This window comes from Mobula birostris, chromosome 30 (assembly GCF_030028105.1).
Source record: "Mobula birostris isolate sMobBir1 chromosome 30, sMobBir1.hap1, whole genome shotgun sequence".
NCBI lineage: Eukaryota > Metazoa > Chordata > Chondrichthyes > Myliobatiformes > Myliobatidae > Mobula > Mobula birostris.
In genome coordinates this window covers 12,860,167-12,878,843 of record NC_092399.1, presented here as the reverse complement: position 1 = coordinate 12,878,843, position 18,677 = coordinate 12,860,167, and the positions used below count along the sequence as shown (strand labels likewise).

General features: G+C 38.3%; 1 protein-coding gene across 1 annotated transcript in view; it reads right to left on the bottom strand.

Annotated features, from left to right (window-relative positions):
* LOC140190420 (claspin) overlaps window positions 1–18,677 on the bottom strand; it is a 57,107-nt gene that overhangs the window by 21,306 nt on the left and 17,124 nt on the right. Inside the window, exons 6-13 of the mRNA XM_072246981.1 lie at window positions 14,084–14,165; window positions 12,071–12,179; window positions 7,593–8,209; window positions 6,482–6,673; window positions 5,331–5,503; window positions 3,450–3,528; window positions 2,908–3,007; window positions 1,472–1,542 (exon numbers count right to left, since the gene is read on the bottom strand). Of these exons, the coding sequence (XP_072103082.1) occupies window positions 1,472–1,542; window positions 2,908–3,007; window positions 3,450–3,528; window positions 5,331–5,503; window positions 6,482–6,673; window positions 7,593–8,209; window positions 12,071–12,179; window positions 14,084–14,165 (1,423 nt within the window). The remainder of the gene's footprint in view (window positions 1–1,471; window positions 1,543–2,907; window positions 3,008–3,449; window positions 3,529–5,330; window positions 5,504–6,481; window positions 6,674–7,592; window positions 8,210–12,070; window positions 12,180–14,083; window positions 14,166–18,677) is intronic.

The following is an 18,677-nucleotide window of genomic DNA, read 5'->3' as shown; positions in this document are numbered from 1 at the left end:
AGCTCTATAAAACTCTGGTTAGGCCCCACTTGGAGTACTGTGTCCAGTTCTGGTCGCCTCACTATAGGAAGGATGTAGAAGCATTGGAAAGAGTACAGAGGAGATCTACCAGGATGCTGCCTGGTTTAGAGAGTATGCAGTATGATCAGAGATTAAGGGAGCTAGGGCTTTACTCTTTGGAGAGAAGGAGGATGAGAGGAGACATGATAGAGGTATACAAGATATTAAGAGGAATAGATAGAGTGGACAGCCAGCACCTCTTCCCCGGGGCACCACTGCTCAATACAAGGGGACATGGCTTTAAGGTAAGGGGTGGGAAGTTCAAGGGGGATATTAGAGGAAGGTTTTTTACTCAGAGAATGTTTGGTGCGTGGAATACCCTGTCTGAGTCAGTGATAAAGGCAGATACACTAGTGAAATTTAAGGGACTACTAGACAGGTATATGGAGGAATTTAAGGTGGGGGGTTATATGGGAGGCAGGGTTTGAGGATCGGCACATTGTGTACTATTCTATGTTCTAAAACTAACTTGAGAAAATAGTTGGGATTCCCTTCGCTTATTTGAGATATTATTTCACTTAATTGGGGTAGGAGACTTGTCGAACAGTTTCTAACTAGCATCAGTTGCATGCACTTTCATGCCATTAGACAGTTCACCTTGCTTAGAGCGATCAGTTTTTAAAAAGCGCCAGTTTCATGTGTTTGTGTTCAGAAAGCAGTGACTTTTTCACTGATAGTTGGCGAGAAATAAGCAGCGAGACAACTCGGAACAGTTTTGCTCACCGTGGTTCCAAGCACTTAAGTTTGGAAATGCCAGAAACAGCTGGGAGTGAAAATGGAGCGAATTCACTGCTTCAACAAGTTAGGAATTATATTATGAAGAATTTGAAGGTATCGCTAATCATCGTAATGTTACAATAAAAATGAAGATTTGGAGGTTGTAATCATCTAACGCATGATATAAAGGCAGTCGATTATCTACACTAGGTGTCTGCAATTGTCCAAAGCAGTATCTGCACTTGATGTCTCACTGATTTTGTTTATTCACAGTCATTCAAAAGAACACGACAGATGAATTCCTCCATCAATAACTATTAGGAACTAATACTGTTTTATAGTACTGTAGTGATATTGGTAGCATTCTAATTTGTTCTATATTTCATTTAAATACATAAATTGTCCCTCAGTTAAATGGCATTTTGTCTTTTTTAGACTTTTTAACTATTTCCATGAAGCTTCAGCTCATTGGGGTAGCTGCTTAACTGGGCCAAAATGTACCGGTTCTGATGTGCCCCAATTAACTAAAATTTATTACATTTCTTTTTGAATGATTAAGTGGAGGATGCAAAGATAAGGGACATGAGAATAGAACTATTTCTGCTTCCAGATATTGAAAGAACACCTCTTTAATTAAATGTGCTGTGTTGCTTTTTTAGCAATAGTGAGATGTGCAAAAAGCAGAATTATTTACCAAGTTTGCTATCTCCTTTGGGTGGTGTTTGTTGAAGTTGAAGCCTCAATTTGTTGCCAGAAGTCTGTTCACTAAAAAAAAAATCCACACAATTTGCAGTTGGTGTAACTGTAGATTACTGAAATGCTAATTCTCTCCAAAACCAGCAGCAAGGTATTATTCAACAATGAACTCAATTGAAAATCCCATTCTAGATGTGGCACTATCATGTCAACACACAGCACAAACATAGAAAGCCATTTGAGTACCATAAATTCACAATGAAAATTTGGAAGTGTTTTAGAAGACCGGCATCTGCTCATCTTCTATAATCAAGGACAGTGGTCCCCAACCACCGGGCTGCAAAGCATGTGCTACCGGGCCGCGAGGAAATGATATGAGTCAGCTGCACCTTTCCTCATTCCCTGTCACGCACTGTTGAACTTGAACACAGGGTTGCCAACTGTCCCGTATTTGCCGGGACATCCCGTATATTGGGCTAAATTGGTTTTCCCATACGGGACCATCCTTGTCCTGTATTTCCCCCACTAAGGTAGAGGGTACCTATGAAACCTTTCGTGCGGAAATGGCACAAAGCGAAGAAGCAATTACCATTAATTTATATGGGAAAAATTTTTGAGCATTCCCAGACCCAAAAAATAACCTACCAAATCATTCCAAATAACACATAAAACTGAAAATAACAGTAACATATAGGAAAAGCAGGAATGATATGATAAATACACAGCCTATATAAAGTAGAAATAATGTATGTACAGTATAGTCGGGAAGATTAAGCCAAACCGATTTGTGGAAAAAAAAACGGCACGTACACACATGCACACGTTATGCATGCGCACACAGGTGTCCGCGCAAGGCTTCATGGTCATGGTAGTCTTTCCTGGGGTAAACACAAACATCCCGGGATTTGACTGCTAATTTTGTCCCTTATTTGGGAGTGAGAAAGTTGGCAACCTTAACTGTAAAAGACATGTTGAGGTGAGTTTAACCCTACTTGAACACCTACCCCCCCGTTGGCCAGTCGGCAAGAATATTGTCAATATTAAACCGGTCCGCGGTGCAAAAAAGGTTGGGGACCCCTGATCAAGGATCTGCACACAATTTGCCATGATTGCTTCTCCTACAAACCTAAGCTATAGATTTACTGACTTGAATATACACATATCACAGCCTGAACGAATACATTTTCACAAGCATGCAGAAGTGCTAAATGGAAAGCAAATTGAATCAAGTAGTTCTAAGTTCTAAACGTCTAGGTACAAGATAAAAAGATTTAGACAATACAGATAGGCAAGGAAAAAAACAGAAATAGTAGCAATTGACTTCCCACTTAAATCTATTTAAAATCAAATCAAATCTAGGGCTCCTCATCAGACGAGAATGAATATAATTTTGATGCTCCACATAACGTAGTATTACAAATATCGATAAATTACCTAGTTTTAGAAGAAGAACTGGTACCAGAATTTATGGACTGTAAAAAATCTGATGTGACAGGTTTTGGTGTAGATTCGTTTTGGGTCACTGCTTCTGGATCTGCAATAAAGCATCAAGAGAAGATCAGTGTTATATGGATTTGTTCCACATAAATGCAGTCTATAACCAATCTGCTACCTAAAGACCGATTCAAGTTTTCTGAATTCAACCACTTTTTTTTTCTAAATATAAAGTGCACGCCTTTCACTGTGAGCCATTACATTTAAACAATCTGCCATATCAAAATACTCTGAAGATTTGACAAATACAACCCATTAAAAAGAGTGCACACCCTCTCACTTTCCTGATAGGATTATTTGTCTTTAAACTTATACTGCAATGCAGTCACTTCTCTCTAACAGGCCAGTGGCCAGTCAATATGCAAATCTTCATCTACAGCCTTTTTAAATATAAAAGCATGCACCACACGTTGATCACGTTGAGAAGAAAAGTTTAAGATTGATTCAATTGGCGATGTGCTGTTTAAATGGGTTCCACCTACTCTGTGCTGTATCTGTAGACTGAGAATCATTATCTACTTCTCCGGCTGGCTCCTCTTCATCGTCAGGGAATTCTACAGTCTAAGAAAAACATAATCCGCTGTTAATACAAGAATAATTACTTGACAAATACATACAAGCCCACCTTGAACATTCATATGTCAAATACTCCCAAGTAATTCATAATAAGAAAAGGCTGATTTGGTCCATCTTGCTGCTGCTGACACAACTGAAAAAATGCTATTTGCACCTTCTACCTTATCAAAAACTCTGGTTACAGTACTTCACATATTCAATCAGATTATTTAACACATGCCCCGTATTTCAGCCTTCACCAACAATTGAGGAAGCCAATTCCAGACTATTATATACTGGATGAACAAAAAATATTTAATCATCATCTTTCCACAAATTTCCTTAAGTCAGTATTCACTAGTTTTTGATCTCTTCTCTGGGAATTGGGCCCTTCTTGGTCACCTTGTGTAGGCATCTTAGCTTCATATATCTCATTTAAAGTTGGAGGAGAAGATGGCAACGCGACGGCAGCGCACGTGGCCACTTTTGGTGGTGATGTCTGTTATCTGTCAAGCAGGGGACCGTGTACAATCCTGATTTGATGGAGACAAACATGAGAGTACAGAGGAACATCTGGAAAACTTCTGAAATGCCCGCTTCGCTGCCGCTGCTACTGTGTGGTAACCGGAATCTCCGCAGCAGAAGGCCCTGAAATCCTCGGCTTTGCATGTTTCAGCGGCCAGGGCGAGGTCAAAGGCGCTCGGGAGACTGTATCGGAGAGGCTGGTCGGAAGCTCGAAGTTTTTGGATGGATGGACTCAGTGTTGGCTGCTTCCAAGGCATCGGCAAGTTGACGGTGCCTGGAGGTTTATGGCAGGGAGTTTCTCCCTTTTGCCACCGCTATTGGGGACTCGGGAGTCGATCAACTCAGGGACTTTTGAAACTTTATTTACCGTGCCCATGGTTTGTTCTTCATCAAATTATGGTATTGCTTTGCACTGCTGTAACTATATGTTATAATTATGTGGTTCTGTCAGTGTTAGTCTTTGGTTTGTCCTGTTTTCTGTGATATCACTGCGGAGAAACATTGTATCATTTCTTAATGCATGTATGCATTTCTACATGACAATAAAAGAGGAGTGAGTGTTCTTGTAATCTAAATCCTCTCCCCTTCCTCTATTCCACAGAAAATATTTCCAAACTGTCCTCATATCTGAACTTACACCCCGGTAATGTTGTCATAAAACAAAGTATGCTACCACACACTTTTTGCAGTGTGTTGGCAAGAAATATACACCATACTGTATTATAACCCTTCACCAAATTGCTCTTTACAATTCCAGACAGACCTCCCAACCTATCAACCTCCTGCTATCTTGTGTTTTGTCAAACTACACTTCAAACTCTTGCCGTTCTTCTGCTCTTTCAGCATCTCCTCATTTATTATCTAATTCATGACCGAATTTACCCTCCTCCCAAAGCACACCCACACCACTGTCATTTCCATACTAGGATAATTCACTTACTCCTTGTAGAGCTATTTTGATGCTGGGAGTATTAACCTGATCTAACTCAAGATTTAAAATTTTACATGAACCAGCAGGACAAAGGAGAGAGAAAGTTACAGGAAGAATGTGAATCTCTGTCATTATCCTTCCTCTCTCATCCATGCCTCTCCACGATAGACATCAGCATAATAGTCAAAGTTAGAGTAGACCTGAATGATGGCCTTTTAATGTGGAAAGGGCAATTAAGATTTATTTTATTCAATGTTAATATAGATTGGGATGTACTCTGCACTGCAAGATTCCTTGCTATATTTTCATTTTCTTTTGTCCATTAAGTTGAAAATGTACAGACTGAGTGTACCTCAGACTCTTCTTCTTCAGACTCTGTCAGTTCTTCTTCCCCATCCTCTTCATCTTCATCCTCAAAAGCTTCCTCATCATTAAGTTTGTAGAGTTCTCGTTTCTGGCGCTCTTCTAACCGCCGTAATTTCATAGCTTCCTGGAGTTTGGCTTTCAAAGCCTGCAGTTTCTCCCCTGTAAAATACACAAATATTAGTTGGCAAGGGATAGGTTATTATTATAATGCTCAAGAATACAACCTACTCTCATTTCCTGTAAGGTTTGTTTACAGATAGAGTACCTGTCAAGTTTTTAGTTGTATGGCTTTGAATCACAGAAACTATATCTAGAAGATCTGCAAGACATTTAAGAATCTTTTGCTTGCATTCAGATGTATAGATCTAGCTAGAAAAAAAAATCACCAAAGCTAAAATATTGCAGCTGCAAGCTATTTCATGCACAATACAATAACCTTGAAATAATGAGTATTAGATTGCTGAAATGTTTTGCTGTTTATGGTAACATAGTGGTTAGCACAGCGCCTTACAGTACAAGCGACATGGATTCAAATCCCACCGCTGCCTGCAGGGAGTTTGTATGTTTTCCCCCTGACCTCTGAGTACTCCAATTCCCCCCCCCCCACAGTTCAAAGATGTACCAGTTGGTAGGTTAATTGATCATAGTAAATTGTCCAGTGATTAGGCTCATATTAAATCAGGGGATTGCTGGGTAGCACGGCTCAAAGGTTGCGTTGTATCTCAAATAAATAAATCACTTTCCAGTTCCCAAACCATTTCATAACAACTGGGTATGAGGGTAACTTTTCAATTTTAGGTTTAGCAAGGTAATTAATAGCTTAGAGAATAGAAAGTGGATGAAGACATACATTTAAATTTTAGCTTAAAAATGGGATCAAAATAATTTTAGAATAAAACTATAAATCAATCAATATTGTAAATGGGAACAGATTGCATTTGAATGTCAAAATTAATCAAGAGTAAACCCCATGAATTACTGCCAACACAGTTACTGAAAGCAATTAATTTTACATGCTGTATCGAACATCTGGAGTAAAATCTGAGCGGGGGTACTGATCATGGCTCAGGATTAACATTAAACCCAGGCTAAAAACAAATGCTCAAATTGACCAACTGCTATCTGTATTTTACTTACCTGGTTTCATTGGTACAAATTCTTCCACTTCCTTCTTGCCCAAAGTCACTGTTACGGAATCTGCTTTGAGCTCCTCCTTCCCCTCAGCAGTGATTGCTTTCCGAACAATATTAAGCTCAACACGCCGTTCTTGGTTTTGTTTAGCAGACTTGATGCCATGTTTAAGGAAACGCTCCTTTAATGCTTGAAGCTCTGAAAACAAAGACAACTTCATTTATACAAAATGCTGGTCGAAGTTTTTATTAAGAATATAAAGGAATTCACTTTTGCTCAATTGAAATTTACCTGACTAATTTAAAAGCACAAGTGCACCCAACAACATGTATGGGAAAAATCAAAAATGTTAATAAAATTAAACACATTCCTCAAGAGGAAATGTCAAGCCAGAGATCTAAGGTTAATGGCAAGAAGAAAGAGATGGGGGCATATTTCAATCTGAAGTGCTTTTCTTAAAAACACAGGCAGCATTCAGTCGAGGAAATTGGTTAACTCATTGGAGGGTAAGTATCTGTATCACTCTGGGATAAAGCAAGGAGTTGGTTCAATTGGAATGAATCTTTTCAAGGGCTGGCACAAGCAACTTCCTACAATTGCTGCATTAACACCCACTATTTCACCCATCCTTCTATATATATTACTGTAATCGTAGTATTGGTGGGTTTAATTCAGCTGTATAACTGGACATAACTATTTTAGGAAGTAAAATACTTGCTAAAAATTTCAATGATTTAAACTTTCTTAAATATTGCTATGCACATTCCTGGCAGTTATATTTGAACAGATCTACTCTCCAGCACTGAAGCTAGATGATGATTAAAGCTATAGTTCCCTGAACTACCTTTCTTCTAGAGATGTAAACAAGAGCTTCTCTTTCATTGTTTGACTGATCAGATGTTTATTGTGGGAAACTCAGAAGCACTAATTTGTACCCTACCATTCCTTGAAAATGAGATGTAACAGTGTGTTAAATCTGGCAGCTCCTCCAAATGTGACAACATAATAGCCAAGACTAAAAGCTAATTTCTCACAAAACCTCCTCAAGATTTAAAAAAAAAATGCCAACTTAAAATTTCAGGACTATTTACTAAATGCAACATATGAAAAAGATAACCTTTGTTTACTTTGGGCTCCTCCAGGTTCACAAATGCACCTTCATCAGCACAAAGGCGAGGTTTCAATGTTAGATCCACTCCCAGCACACGTAATTTATCCAATTTGGATTTTCTTTGCTTGTTCATTGAAGTTGTTTCCAACTGCTGTTGTCCTTCTTCTGCATCACTGGAGAGCTTTACCATGCTTTCAGTTGCTCTTTTATCTGTTTGAGGATCCTCAGACATACTTGCAAGGTTTTCATTTGGCCCAGTTTCCTCAATTAGTTTTAAAGAGAAAGAGTTATGATCAGATTCTGTGTTATGTTCGAGCGTTTCATAATCTTTTCCTACACTTTCCACATCAGTGGAGAAATTTAACTGTTTGACCATTTCCGTTTGTCCTTCATTCCTTTCAATATGGATTTCACTCCCAGACCAGCTGGGGCATGTATTTTCTTTATTATCCAAATTATTTACATGGGATTCTTCTACTTCTGGATTTGTTGTAGAAATGGGTATTTTATTGCTTGGCACCAACTGATTGAGAGGCATATCATCTTGCGGGATGCTATTTAATGTTTCATCCATTGTGGAATCAGTTGTTTCCTGCTGTAAACAAGGTTGGTACTTCGCTGATCTGAAAGAAAATTGTGTATTGTTTATCCACTGCGTAAAAAGTAAACACGTTTAAATCTAATAAGGTCAAACCAGAACGCTGAAAACACAATTTAGGCACCCCTGTGGATCAACATTTCAGGCTGATGACCCTTGTTCAGAAATGAGAAAAAATAATTGTTGTATACATTCAGTTTTTTTTAAATCCTGTGAAAGCAGCTAAAAAAGAAGTTTAGGACTTGGGGAAGAAAAGGGCAATAATTAGTAAAAATAGAAAATTCTGAATGTTAGCACTATTTACTTTGTCACCAAATAGGATACTAAATCTAAATTGGTAAATGGTAAAAATATCAAACTACTTCAGCATCTATCCGTATATGTAAACTTTTTCCTCGTCCAAGTCAACTTAAAAATTCCAACCAGTATCTAATGACAGACTCAAAATGCATTTTACACCATCTTACACATCCTTCACAAATGAGAAACAATTGACCTGCAGGTACTGGTAATGAAGGGAAATGTGGTAGCGAAGCCTTAAGTATACAACAAGTATTATGAATCATATCATGTCAGTCACATCTGCAGCAAGGCAGATCTATATCAAAGAAAATCTCTAACAATGTTTCCTGCTTTCAACACTAGATTTAGGTGACAGGTGATATAACAAGCTGAAACATCTGGAGTTAGTTGACACAAGTTAGCAGACTATCACTATGCCAAGCCTGGCATGACATGATAAAATTCTGTCATGGGTTTTGAAAGCAGGTTTTTCTGTAGCAGACATTACAAATCAAATAAAATAACTATGAGGAGTTTTGAAAATAGTTGGAAAAAGGTGTTCTGATGTACTTATAATCCATATTAAATAAGTACAAGATCAGGAATATTTGGTTACATGGTTGAAAAATACATCTACAGACAGAAAATTATTACTCTATCTACCATTTCCTCAAGTAAGTCATTTTCTTTTCAGAGTTTTGTATCTTTTCAGTTAAATCTCACTGCACCATGATTATTTCACCATAAAAACAGCATTTTAAATTAATCCTGGGGAGAAGTCTATCCAAACTCAGCAACTGCAGTGGATGAGCACTTTGCAGTTTTCCTGTTAGAACCCAAATTAAAGGACAACTGCACCTCTGCAATTGGAAGCATTGATGTACAAAACATCTATTGTTATAAAAAATTATAGCACAGAACTAGCTTGTTTTTCCACTGTAGTCATTCACAGTAGTTTCCTGGAGAGTATTAAATACAAAACAAAGTAACTTATTTTAGCCACTCATTATCATCAGGTGCCGTGCCCAGTTTGAGCTTTGACTGCCATAGCCCACACACTCCTGTTTCGGGTCAAGTGGATCATTGGTATTCATTTCCAGTTCTCTGGCTGCTGTCTCCATCATCATTTGTCTTTGTCTTCCTCTTGCTTTCTTCCCTTCAATCTTTCCCATAATTACCATGCATTCTAACTCCTCTTTCCTAATCACATGTCCAATGAAGTTACGTTGCCTTTTCATGATCTCATACATTATTTCTCTTCTTGTGTTTGCTCTGTTCATGACATCCTCATTAGATATTCATTTCGTCCATGATATTCTTTGCATCCTCCTCAAAAACCACATCTCTGCTGCTTCAATTCGTTTCCTCATGTTACTAGATATTGTCCAACATTCTGAGCCATATAACATAACTGGATAAACATAACATTTCAGTACTCTGAGGTGGGTTGTCATGCCTAGTTGAGTATTGGTCAGTATACTCTTCATTCGCATAAAGGTGTCTTTTGCCACCCCTATTCTTCTTTTGGCGTCCATGTTGCACCTGCCATCTGATGTCACCCAGCTTCCTAAGTAGCAAAAGTTCTGTACTTGTTTTATGTCTTCCCCATTTATTCTCAGCCTGCAGATAGGGTTCTCCTTCCTTTTGGATATCACCATACATTCTGTCTTTTTGCAATCGATAGATAGACCCATTTTTGTACTTTCTTCAACAACTATATCAATTAAGTTTTGTAGTTCTTCCTCCATACTTGCAATTAACACAGTGTCATCTGCATATCTGGAATTATTGATGTCTTCACCGCCAACCTCGATTCCCAAGATGTCGCTTATATTTTGTAACATTGTTTCACTGTACACATTAAATAAATCAGGGGAGAAAACACACCTTTGTCTAACACCTCTCTTGATTTTCATAAACTGACTCACTTCTCCATCTATTCTTACAGCGGCAGTTTGTACCCAGTACAGATTTCTGATTAGGCAGAGGTCTTTCGAATCTAAATCTAGAGTTTTCTGTAATCTTTCAAATAACATCATTTATTCTTTGAGCTTTTTATTTCTTTAAGAATCGCTGACTTTGCTGATTCTACCAAGGCATCCTTTAGAGTTAAATTTCATTTCTGCATGATTTCTGTCATCTTCAACAGATTCTATTTCTAGACTTTGAAATCTATTCGTTACTTCAATTGTAAATTTTTGTCTTAAGTTTTCTTCAATTAATTGCAAGTAGTCAAAGGATTGTTCAGGTTTTTGCTTCTTTAGTTTTTTTAGTTTTACTTTTACATGACATACTACTGGCTCATGGTCACTATTACAGTCTGCACCTGGATATGTTTTGCATTGAGTTTCTAAATCTTTGGTTTATAGTAATAAAGTCAATTTGATTTCTAGTGTTATCACCTGGACTTTTCCAGGTCCACAAGCGTCTTGGATGGTTTCTAAAGTAGGTGTTCATAATGACCTGATTATTCATCTTGCACCATTCTACCCATTTCTCACCTCCTTCATTTCTTTCCCCTAGTCCAAATTTTCCTATGGTATTTCCATCAGCACCTTGTCCTACTTTAGCATTTAGATCTCCCATGACAATAACAGTATCTTGAGATTTGCATCCATTTTTTGCTTGTTCAAGCTCTTCATAGAATTTATCTATATCCTCATTTTTTCCACCTGTTGTTGGTGCATATACTTGTATAGTTGCTAAATCAAATGTTTACCCTCTGAATCTAACAAGGAACACTCTTGCTGATATTGCCCAATGTCCTAAAGCACTTTTTGCCATGCTTTCATCCATAAGAATTCCTACTCCATTAGTATGGGATATTCCACAAGAATAGTGTTTTATTTCTATTCTGACATGCTCCAGCACCTATCCAATGAACTTCGCTAATTCCCATGATGTTAATCTTTAGTCTTTCCATTTCATTTATCATATTGCCCAATCTTCCTGCTTGATATAGGGTTCTCACATTCCAAGTGGCAATAATTTTCTTTTGTGTTACTTGAATTTTATGAGCAGTAGCTTGATGACGGTCAGGGATCCCCTGCTGACCAGAATTAGCTCTACTTCAGAATTGTCTTGAAGATCCTCTTGACGCTGTTGTTGTGCGATACATTTTGTGAGTTTGACCATGGTTTTCTTAGCAAATAGATTCTAGGAAACCTAGTACCTAGCAACGGTGGCTTGGTATTGTCTACCGTTGGGCGAACTAAAGAAATCGCCATTTCTCTTCCCAAATGTTCTTCCGCCTGTACTATAGCTGTTGATATTTGAGGTCCTAGCTCATCCGCCTTCTCCGTCATAAGTTCAGTTACTGAGCAGGAACTCTTGCAGGTGCTACCGTTCCAGGTCAGAGTGGTCCTGGGAGCAAAGAATGACTAAGGGGTAACTCCACTTTCTCCAAAGCTCTGAAAGTCCCCAATCAGAGCCTCATCATCGGTTGCAGTTTAGAGTCATACCCAGGACAAATTTTAGCCACTAGAAATATCATAAAATTGTAAATGACAAAAAATGAAGCAAATCAAAAGTGCCGTATGCAATGTTTCTGACGTTGGAGTTTTACTCCAAACATACTAGTTATGTTTGCTTTAAAACAACTTACTTGAGCAATGACATAGCACTTCCTTGGCAGGCTGGTCGTGGACGTTTCTTGTAGAAATCATGAATGGTTTGTGGTTCTGGCAGATGATAGGGCAAAGATAAATTTGCCTCTGGGAAAATAAGATAATATTACTAAAATTTAGCTGCTCGCAATATTAACAGTACTTACAAACTTCTAAACAATGGGGCTTCAGGGTTAAAAAATAAGGCTTATTGAGAGGATCGATAGCGTCATCTTGCTTCTCCTCCACATTCTTTCCTTCAACCCTCCTCCCACTCCCATCAGAACCCAAATGATTGAATGGAATGGTGAAATTAGTTGATAAATCTTTTGACTGCTGCTTTTGAATTTTGACTAAGCAAACAACCAATATGACAGAGAAAGAAGTCTATAAACTTGAATTTTTTTAAAAAAGAAAATCAACTACAACACTCCTCAGGTTATCAATTGGGTACAAAATGTTGAAATAAACAAAAAAAATTGCTCACAAAGGTTCAAAATATATTGGGGAGAGAAAATCAAAAGTACTATCAATTTTCCTGAAACAATTTTAATATCAAACCCAAATTTTATCAGCTATCATTGAGTTATTGATATCCAGAAGCATTGTATTTACAGCAGAAGAAAAGCCAAATAATCCATGCTCCCTATATATGCTTTCTGAAAGTTATTCATACTAGCCCTACTATCTAACTCACAACTTTTACAAATATTTATTCGCTTTGCCAAGACAGCTTCTTGGCATGTCCTCCAGAAAAGAAATCAATTTAACCGTTCTCCTTTCTAACTTAACATTTTAAGTTAATGACCATGTATTGATGTTTGGACAAATAGGTTTCAATAATGCAAATGAGGAAAGGACTCCAGTTTTGCATGCCTCTCAAAGCTGCTACAAAACTGACATGATAAAACAGAACTTTCCTTCCTCCTCCACAAGTCTCCTCAAGACTAAAACCTTGGTATCATCTTATTAAAATATTATTACTACCCTCCTCCTTGGCATTGATTTCAATCTTAAAGCATATAACCAAAACTTTGTTTTATACAGTATCTGTAAGCTTGCAAATAATTTTTAAATATTTAAATCAGTTTCAGCATTACCTTTAAACCAAGATCTTACACGTTCTTTTCTTAACTTAGGGATCAAAAGCAAGATTTGTACAAATGTACCTTCAAGTGTCTACTTTTTATTCCTCTTTAAAAACGAATTTGTAAGACACAGATCACCTATTGAATCTTTCTTCAATTCTCTGCTTGAAAACTTTCTTGCAATCTATTTCAATCCACAAAAATCCTAAACTGCTTATAGGCTTCTTTCATTGATAATGCTCCTGTAGGAGCCAAGCCTCTATTTTCTGGCTGTATTGCATCCTGTATTGTACGTTTATTACGGGTAATTTGTCACGTGGGTGGGGTGCAGTAGAAGCAAATGAGTATAGTGATGTATTCATGCTTTGTCTTAGTTAATTAGAGGCAATCGGGGTGATTTTTTTTTGTTGACCACTAATTTGAATGCTTAGCTACGCTAATTGAAACATTTATTTAAATTACATTTTAATTACACTAGTTATTTTTATTTTGCTATATCATTAATTTAGCTTTTTTTAAAATTGCTATAAAATCTTTCATCTTTACTGGGTTTGTAACAAAGGATCAATGTACTCATTTCAATTGAAATGTAGTTATTTGGAGGCGCATCATACAGTGTCAAATCTTGAACTCAGTCTCTCAGTGGCTTTGGTTTATTTTTAAGTAAACATTACAATTCCATTTATGCATTGCTTCCTAACTGACAAGGCACTCCAAAAGCAAAATCAAAACAACTAGTGCAACAAAAAATATGAAACATCAAATTTTGGATCATGTAATATTTTCACAGGGAAAACACATTTAGCCATGTTCTTCACTGTTACCACATTTCCATATATATTACTTGTCTTTAAGTATAAACTTTAAATTAACAATGTTCACATATAATGCCGTTTATAATACATCTATATTCTGAAAACACACCTCGCAACAATCGTTGTGTTTCACTATGAATCTGGCGCATTGCCTCCTTACTCATTTTTGCTGCTTTCCTCTCTGTACGTTCCTATTGGAGAAAAAAAAGCCCAATAAAAATAGAATAATTCAAGACTTTAAGTAACCAAATTAAGCAGATTCAAAATGAACAATGAAAAATATTTTCAGGGGCTGGATACTAGAAGGAGATAGAAACATAGAAAATAGGTGCAGGAGTAGGCCATTCGGCCCTTCTAGCCTGCACCGCCATTTATTATGATCATGGCTGATCATCCAACTCAGAACCCTGCACCAGCCTTCCCTCCATACCCCCTGATCCCCGTAGCCACAAGGGCCATATCTAACTCCCTCTTAAATATAGCCAATGAACTGGCCTCAACTGTTTCCTGTGGCAGAGAATTCCACAGATTCACCACTCTCTGTGTGAAGAAGTTTTTCCTAATCTCTGTCCTAAAAGGCTTCCCCCTTATCCTCAAACTGTGACCCCTCGTTCTGGACTTCCCCAACATCGGGAACAATCTTCCTGCATCTAGCCTGTCCAATCCCTTTAGGATTTTATACGTTTCAATCAGATCCCCCCTCAATCTTCTAAATTCCAACGAGTACAAGCCCAGTTCATCCAGTCTTTCCTCATATGGAAGTCCTGCCATCCCAGGAAACAATCTGGTGAACCTTCTTTGTACTCCGTCTATGGCAAGGATGTCTTTCCTCAGATTAGGGGACCAAAACTGCACACAATACTCCAGATGTGGTCTCACCAAGGCCTTGTACAACTGCAGTAGTACCACCCTGCTCCTGTACTCGAATTCTCTCGCTATAAATGCCAGCATACCATTCGCCTTTTTCACCGCCTGCTGTACCTGCATGCCCACTTTCAATGACTGGTGTATAATGACACCCAGGTCTCGTTGCACCTCCCCTTTTCCTAATCGGCCACCATTCAGATAATAATCTGTTTTCCTATTTTTGCCACTGAAGTGGATAACTTCACATTTATCCACATTAAATTGCATCTGCCATGAATTTGCCCACTCACCCAACCTATCCAAGTCACTCTGCATCCTCTTAGCATCTTCCTCACAGCTAACACTGCCGCCCAGCTTCGTGTCATCCACAAACTTGGAGATGCTGCATTTAATTCCCTCATCCAAGTCATTAATAGATATTGTAAACAACTGGGGTCCCAGCACCGAGCCTTGCAGTACCCCACTAGTCACTGCCTGCCATTCTGAAAAGGTCCCGTTTATTCCCACTCTTTGAATCTTGTCTGCTAACCAATTCTCTATCCACATCAATACTTTACCCCCAATACCGTGTGCTTTAAGTTTGCACACTAATCTCCTGTGTGGGACCTTGTCAAAAGCCTTTTGAAAATCCAAATATACCACATCCACTGGTTCTCCCCTATCCACTCTACTAGATACATCCTCAAAAAATTCTATGACATTCGTCAGACATGATTTTCCCTTCACAAATCCATGCTGACTTTGTCCGATCATTTCACCGCTTTCCAAATGTGCTGTTATCACATCTTTGATAACTGACTCCAGCAGTTTCCCCACCACCGACGTTAGGCTAACCAGTCTATAATTCCCCGGTTTCTCTCTCCCTCCTTTTTTAAAAGGTGGGGTTACATTAGTCACCCTCCAATCCTCAGGAACTAGTCCAGAATCTAACGAGTTTTGAAAAATTATCACTAATGCATCCACTATTTCTTGGGCTACTTCCTTAAGCACTCTGGGAGGCAGAACATCTGGCCCTGGGGATTTATCTGCCTTTAATCCCTTCAATTTACCTAACACCACTTCCCTACTAACATGTATTTCGCTCAGTTCCTCCATCTCACTGGACCCTCTGTCCCCTACTATTTCTGGAAGATTATTTATGTCCTCCTTAGTGAAGACAGAACCACAGTAATTATTCAATTGGTCTGCCATGTCCTTGCTCCCCATAATCAATTCACCTGTTTCTGTCTGCAGGGGACCTACATTTGTCTTTACCAGTCTTTTCCTTTTTACATATCTATAAAAGCTTTTACAGTCAGTTTTTATGTTCCCTGCCAGTTTTCTCTCATAATCTTTTTTCCCCTTCCTAATTAAGCCCCTTGTCCTCCTCTGCTGAACTCTGAATTTCTCCCTGTCCTCAGGTGAGCCACTTTTTCTGGCTAATTTGTATGCTTCTTCTTTGGAATTGATACTATCCCTAATTTCTCTTGTCAGCCACGGGTGCACTACCTTCCTTGATTTATTCTTTTGCCAAACTGGGATGAACAATTGTTGTAGTTCATCCATGCAATCTTTAAATGCTTGCCATTGCATATCCACCGTCAATCCTTTAAGTGTCATTTGCCAGTCTATCTTAGCTAATTCATGTCTCATACCTTCAAAGTTACCCCTCTTTAAGTTCAGAACCTTTGTTTCTGAATTATCTATGTCACTTTCATCTTAATGAAGAATTCCACCATATTATGGTCACTCTTACCCAAGGGGCCTCTCATGACAAGATTGCTAATTAACCCTTCCTCATTGCTCAAAACCCAGTCTAGAATAGCCTGCTCTCTAGTTGGTTCCTCGACATGTTGGTTCAAAAAACCATCCCACGTATATTCCAAGAAATCCTCTTCCTCAGCACCTTTACCAATTTGGTTCACCCAATCTACATGTAGATTGAAGTCACCCATTATAACTGCTGTTCCTTTATTGCACACATTTCTAATTTCCTGTTTAATACCATCTCCGACCTCACTACTACTGTTAGGTGGCCTGTACACAACTCCCACCAGCGTCTTCTGCCCCTTAGTGTTACGCAGCTCTACCCATATCGATTTCACATCTTCCCGGCTTATGTCCTTCCTTTCTATTGCGTTAATTTCATCTTTAACCAGTAACGCCACCCCACCTCCTTTTCTTTCATGTCTATCCCTCCTGAATATTGACCTAGCATTGTATGTCAGCAATCTCTTAATCTTGTCCTCAATAAGGTTTATATCCACACTCAAGTATGGAAATATATCTGTAACCCTGTAAACACAAAATAATCTGCAGATGCTGTAAAAGATCAAAGCAACACTTTCAGTACGCTGGATGAACTCAGCAGGTCGGGCAGCATCAGTCAGAAACGATGATTCAACGTTTTGGGCCGGAACCCTCGTCAGGACTGAAGAATGAAAGACGGGGAAGGATTTGAAGAATGCTTGTAGCGTCAGTTGATAGAACAGAAAATTGAAAGACAAAAGGGTGGGGGAAGGGAAGCATCAAGGGTACCGGCCCAAAATGTCGACTCATCGTTTCCGACTGATGCTGCCCGACCTGCTGAGTTTTTCTGTAACCCTGAGGTCTTTATGAATTTGTAACCTTTGTAAAATGTAATGTGACAAAGTAGAGTCTATGAAATCCCATGGTGCTTTGCTGATTTGGATGGGAAAACTTACAAGTTTGTGTATTTTACGGGAGGAAGCTTTTTTTTTTAAAATGATAGGCACTTTGTTTTACGGCCGGAGGGGATGTTTTGACAACAAAAGTCGACAGGATAGAGCTTCTGAAGAACAAATATGAGAATGCGATAAGGATAAACAGAGGAATGCAATGTTATGGAATGGAGCAACCTAATTACTATTCTCTTGTAAAAAAAAAAGTACTTTGGTTGAAACCTAAGATCGAAGCTATTTCTCCAAACAAAACTTGGCTGGAAATATATCTTCCCCTGCAAGTAATAAATGCATTAATAATGTGATCCTCTCTGAATTTGTTGTAGTTTGTGTTGTGAGTCAGTGTCCAGGAAATAGATAAGGATGTGAGAAGGAAGGGGTTCTATATATGGCTAAGATAAGCAAAGACTGACCAACTATAGCCCAGGGAAAGTTTCAGATCTATCAGTCATATTACCCATTCTTTCTGCATTATACAGTATATGAGAACATGAAGGTGCTATGCAAAACTTCATACTGTACATAACGTATGGTAAATGATGGACCAGATTTAATACCTGTAGTTAGTTATAAGTTTTATAAGTTACACATATCCTATGTTGTTTTTTTTTTAAACCCCCCCCCCCCCCCAATATTCATGTTATTTCGTAACATCAGAAACCGCTACAATACCCAATTGCTGGTCATTTACTTTATTTTTCTGGAACCCGATTGCAGTTTTAACAAACACCACAGTTTATTGCATATATATAGCATCCTTAACAAATGACAAAGAACCTTTTTAAGATTGACGAATTAAAAAAGTTGGTATTAGGTAAGGACAGAATAAAGAAAAGGGGAGATGGAAAGAAAGAGGGAAAAAAAGCAAAAGAGAAGCAGGTTTTAAAACTATGTGTTGGTGGATGGAAATAAATGAAAGTCAGCAAGCAGAAGATTGATGGGCAAGTTAAGGTGAATTGACGCTGGAAGACTGAATGCATAATGGAGCAGGTGGAATTTATTCCTTCCCTATTCATTAATAAACTACCAATTGATCAGATAAGCATATTTGGAAAGCCAAATCCACACTTATGAGCCTCTGCAGAAATACTTTGGACAATAAGTAAAGGTTTGCTCTGCTGAAAGTATTCTGATGTTAAGAATGCAATGATCTGA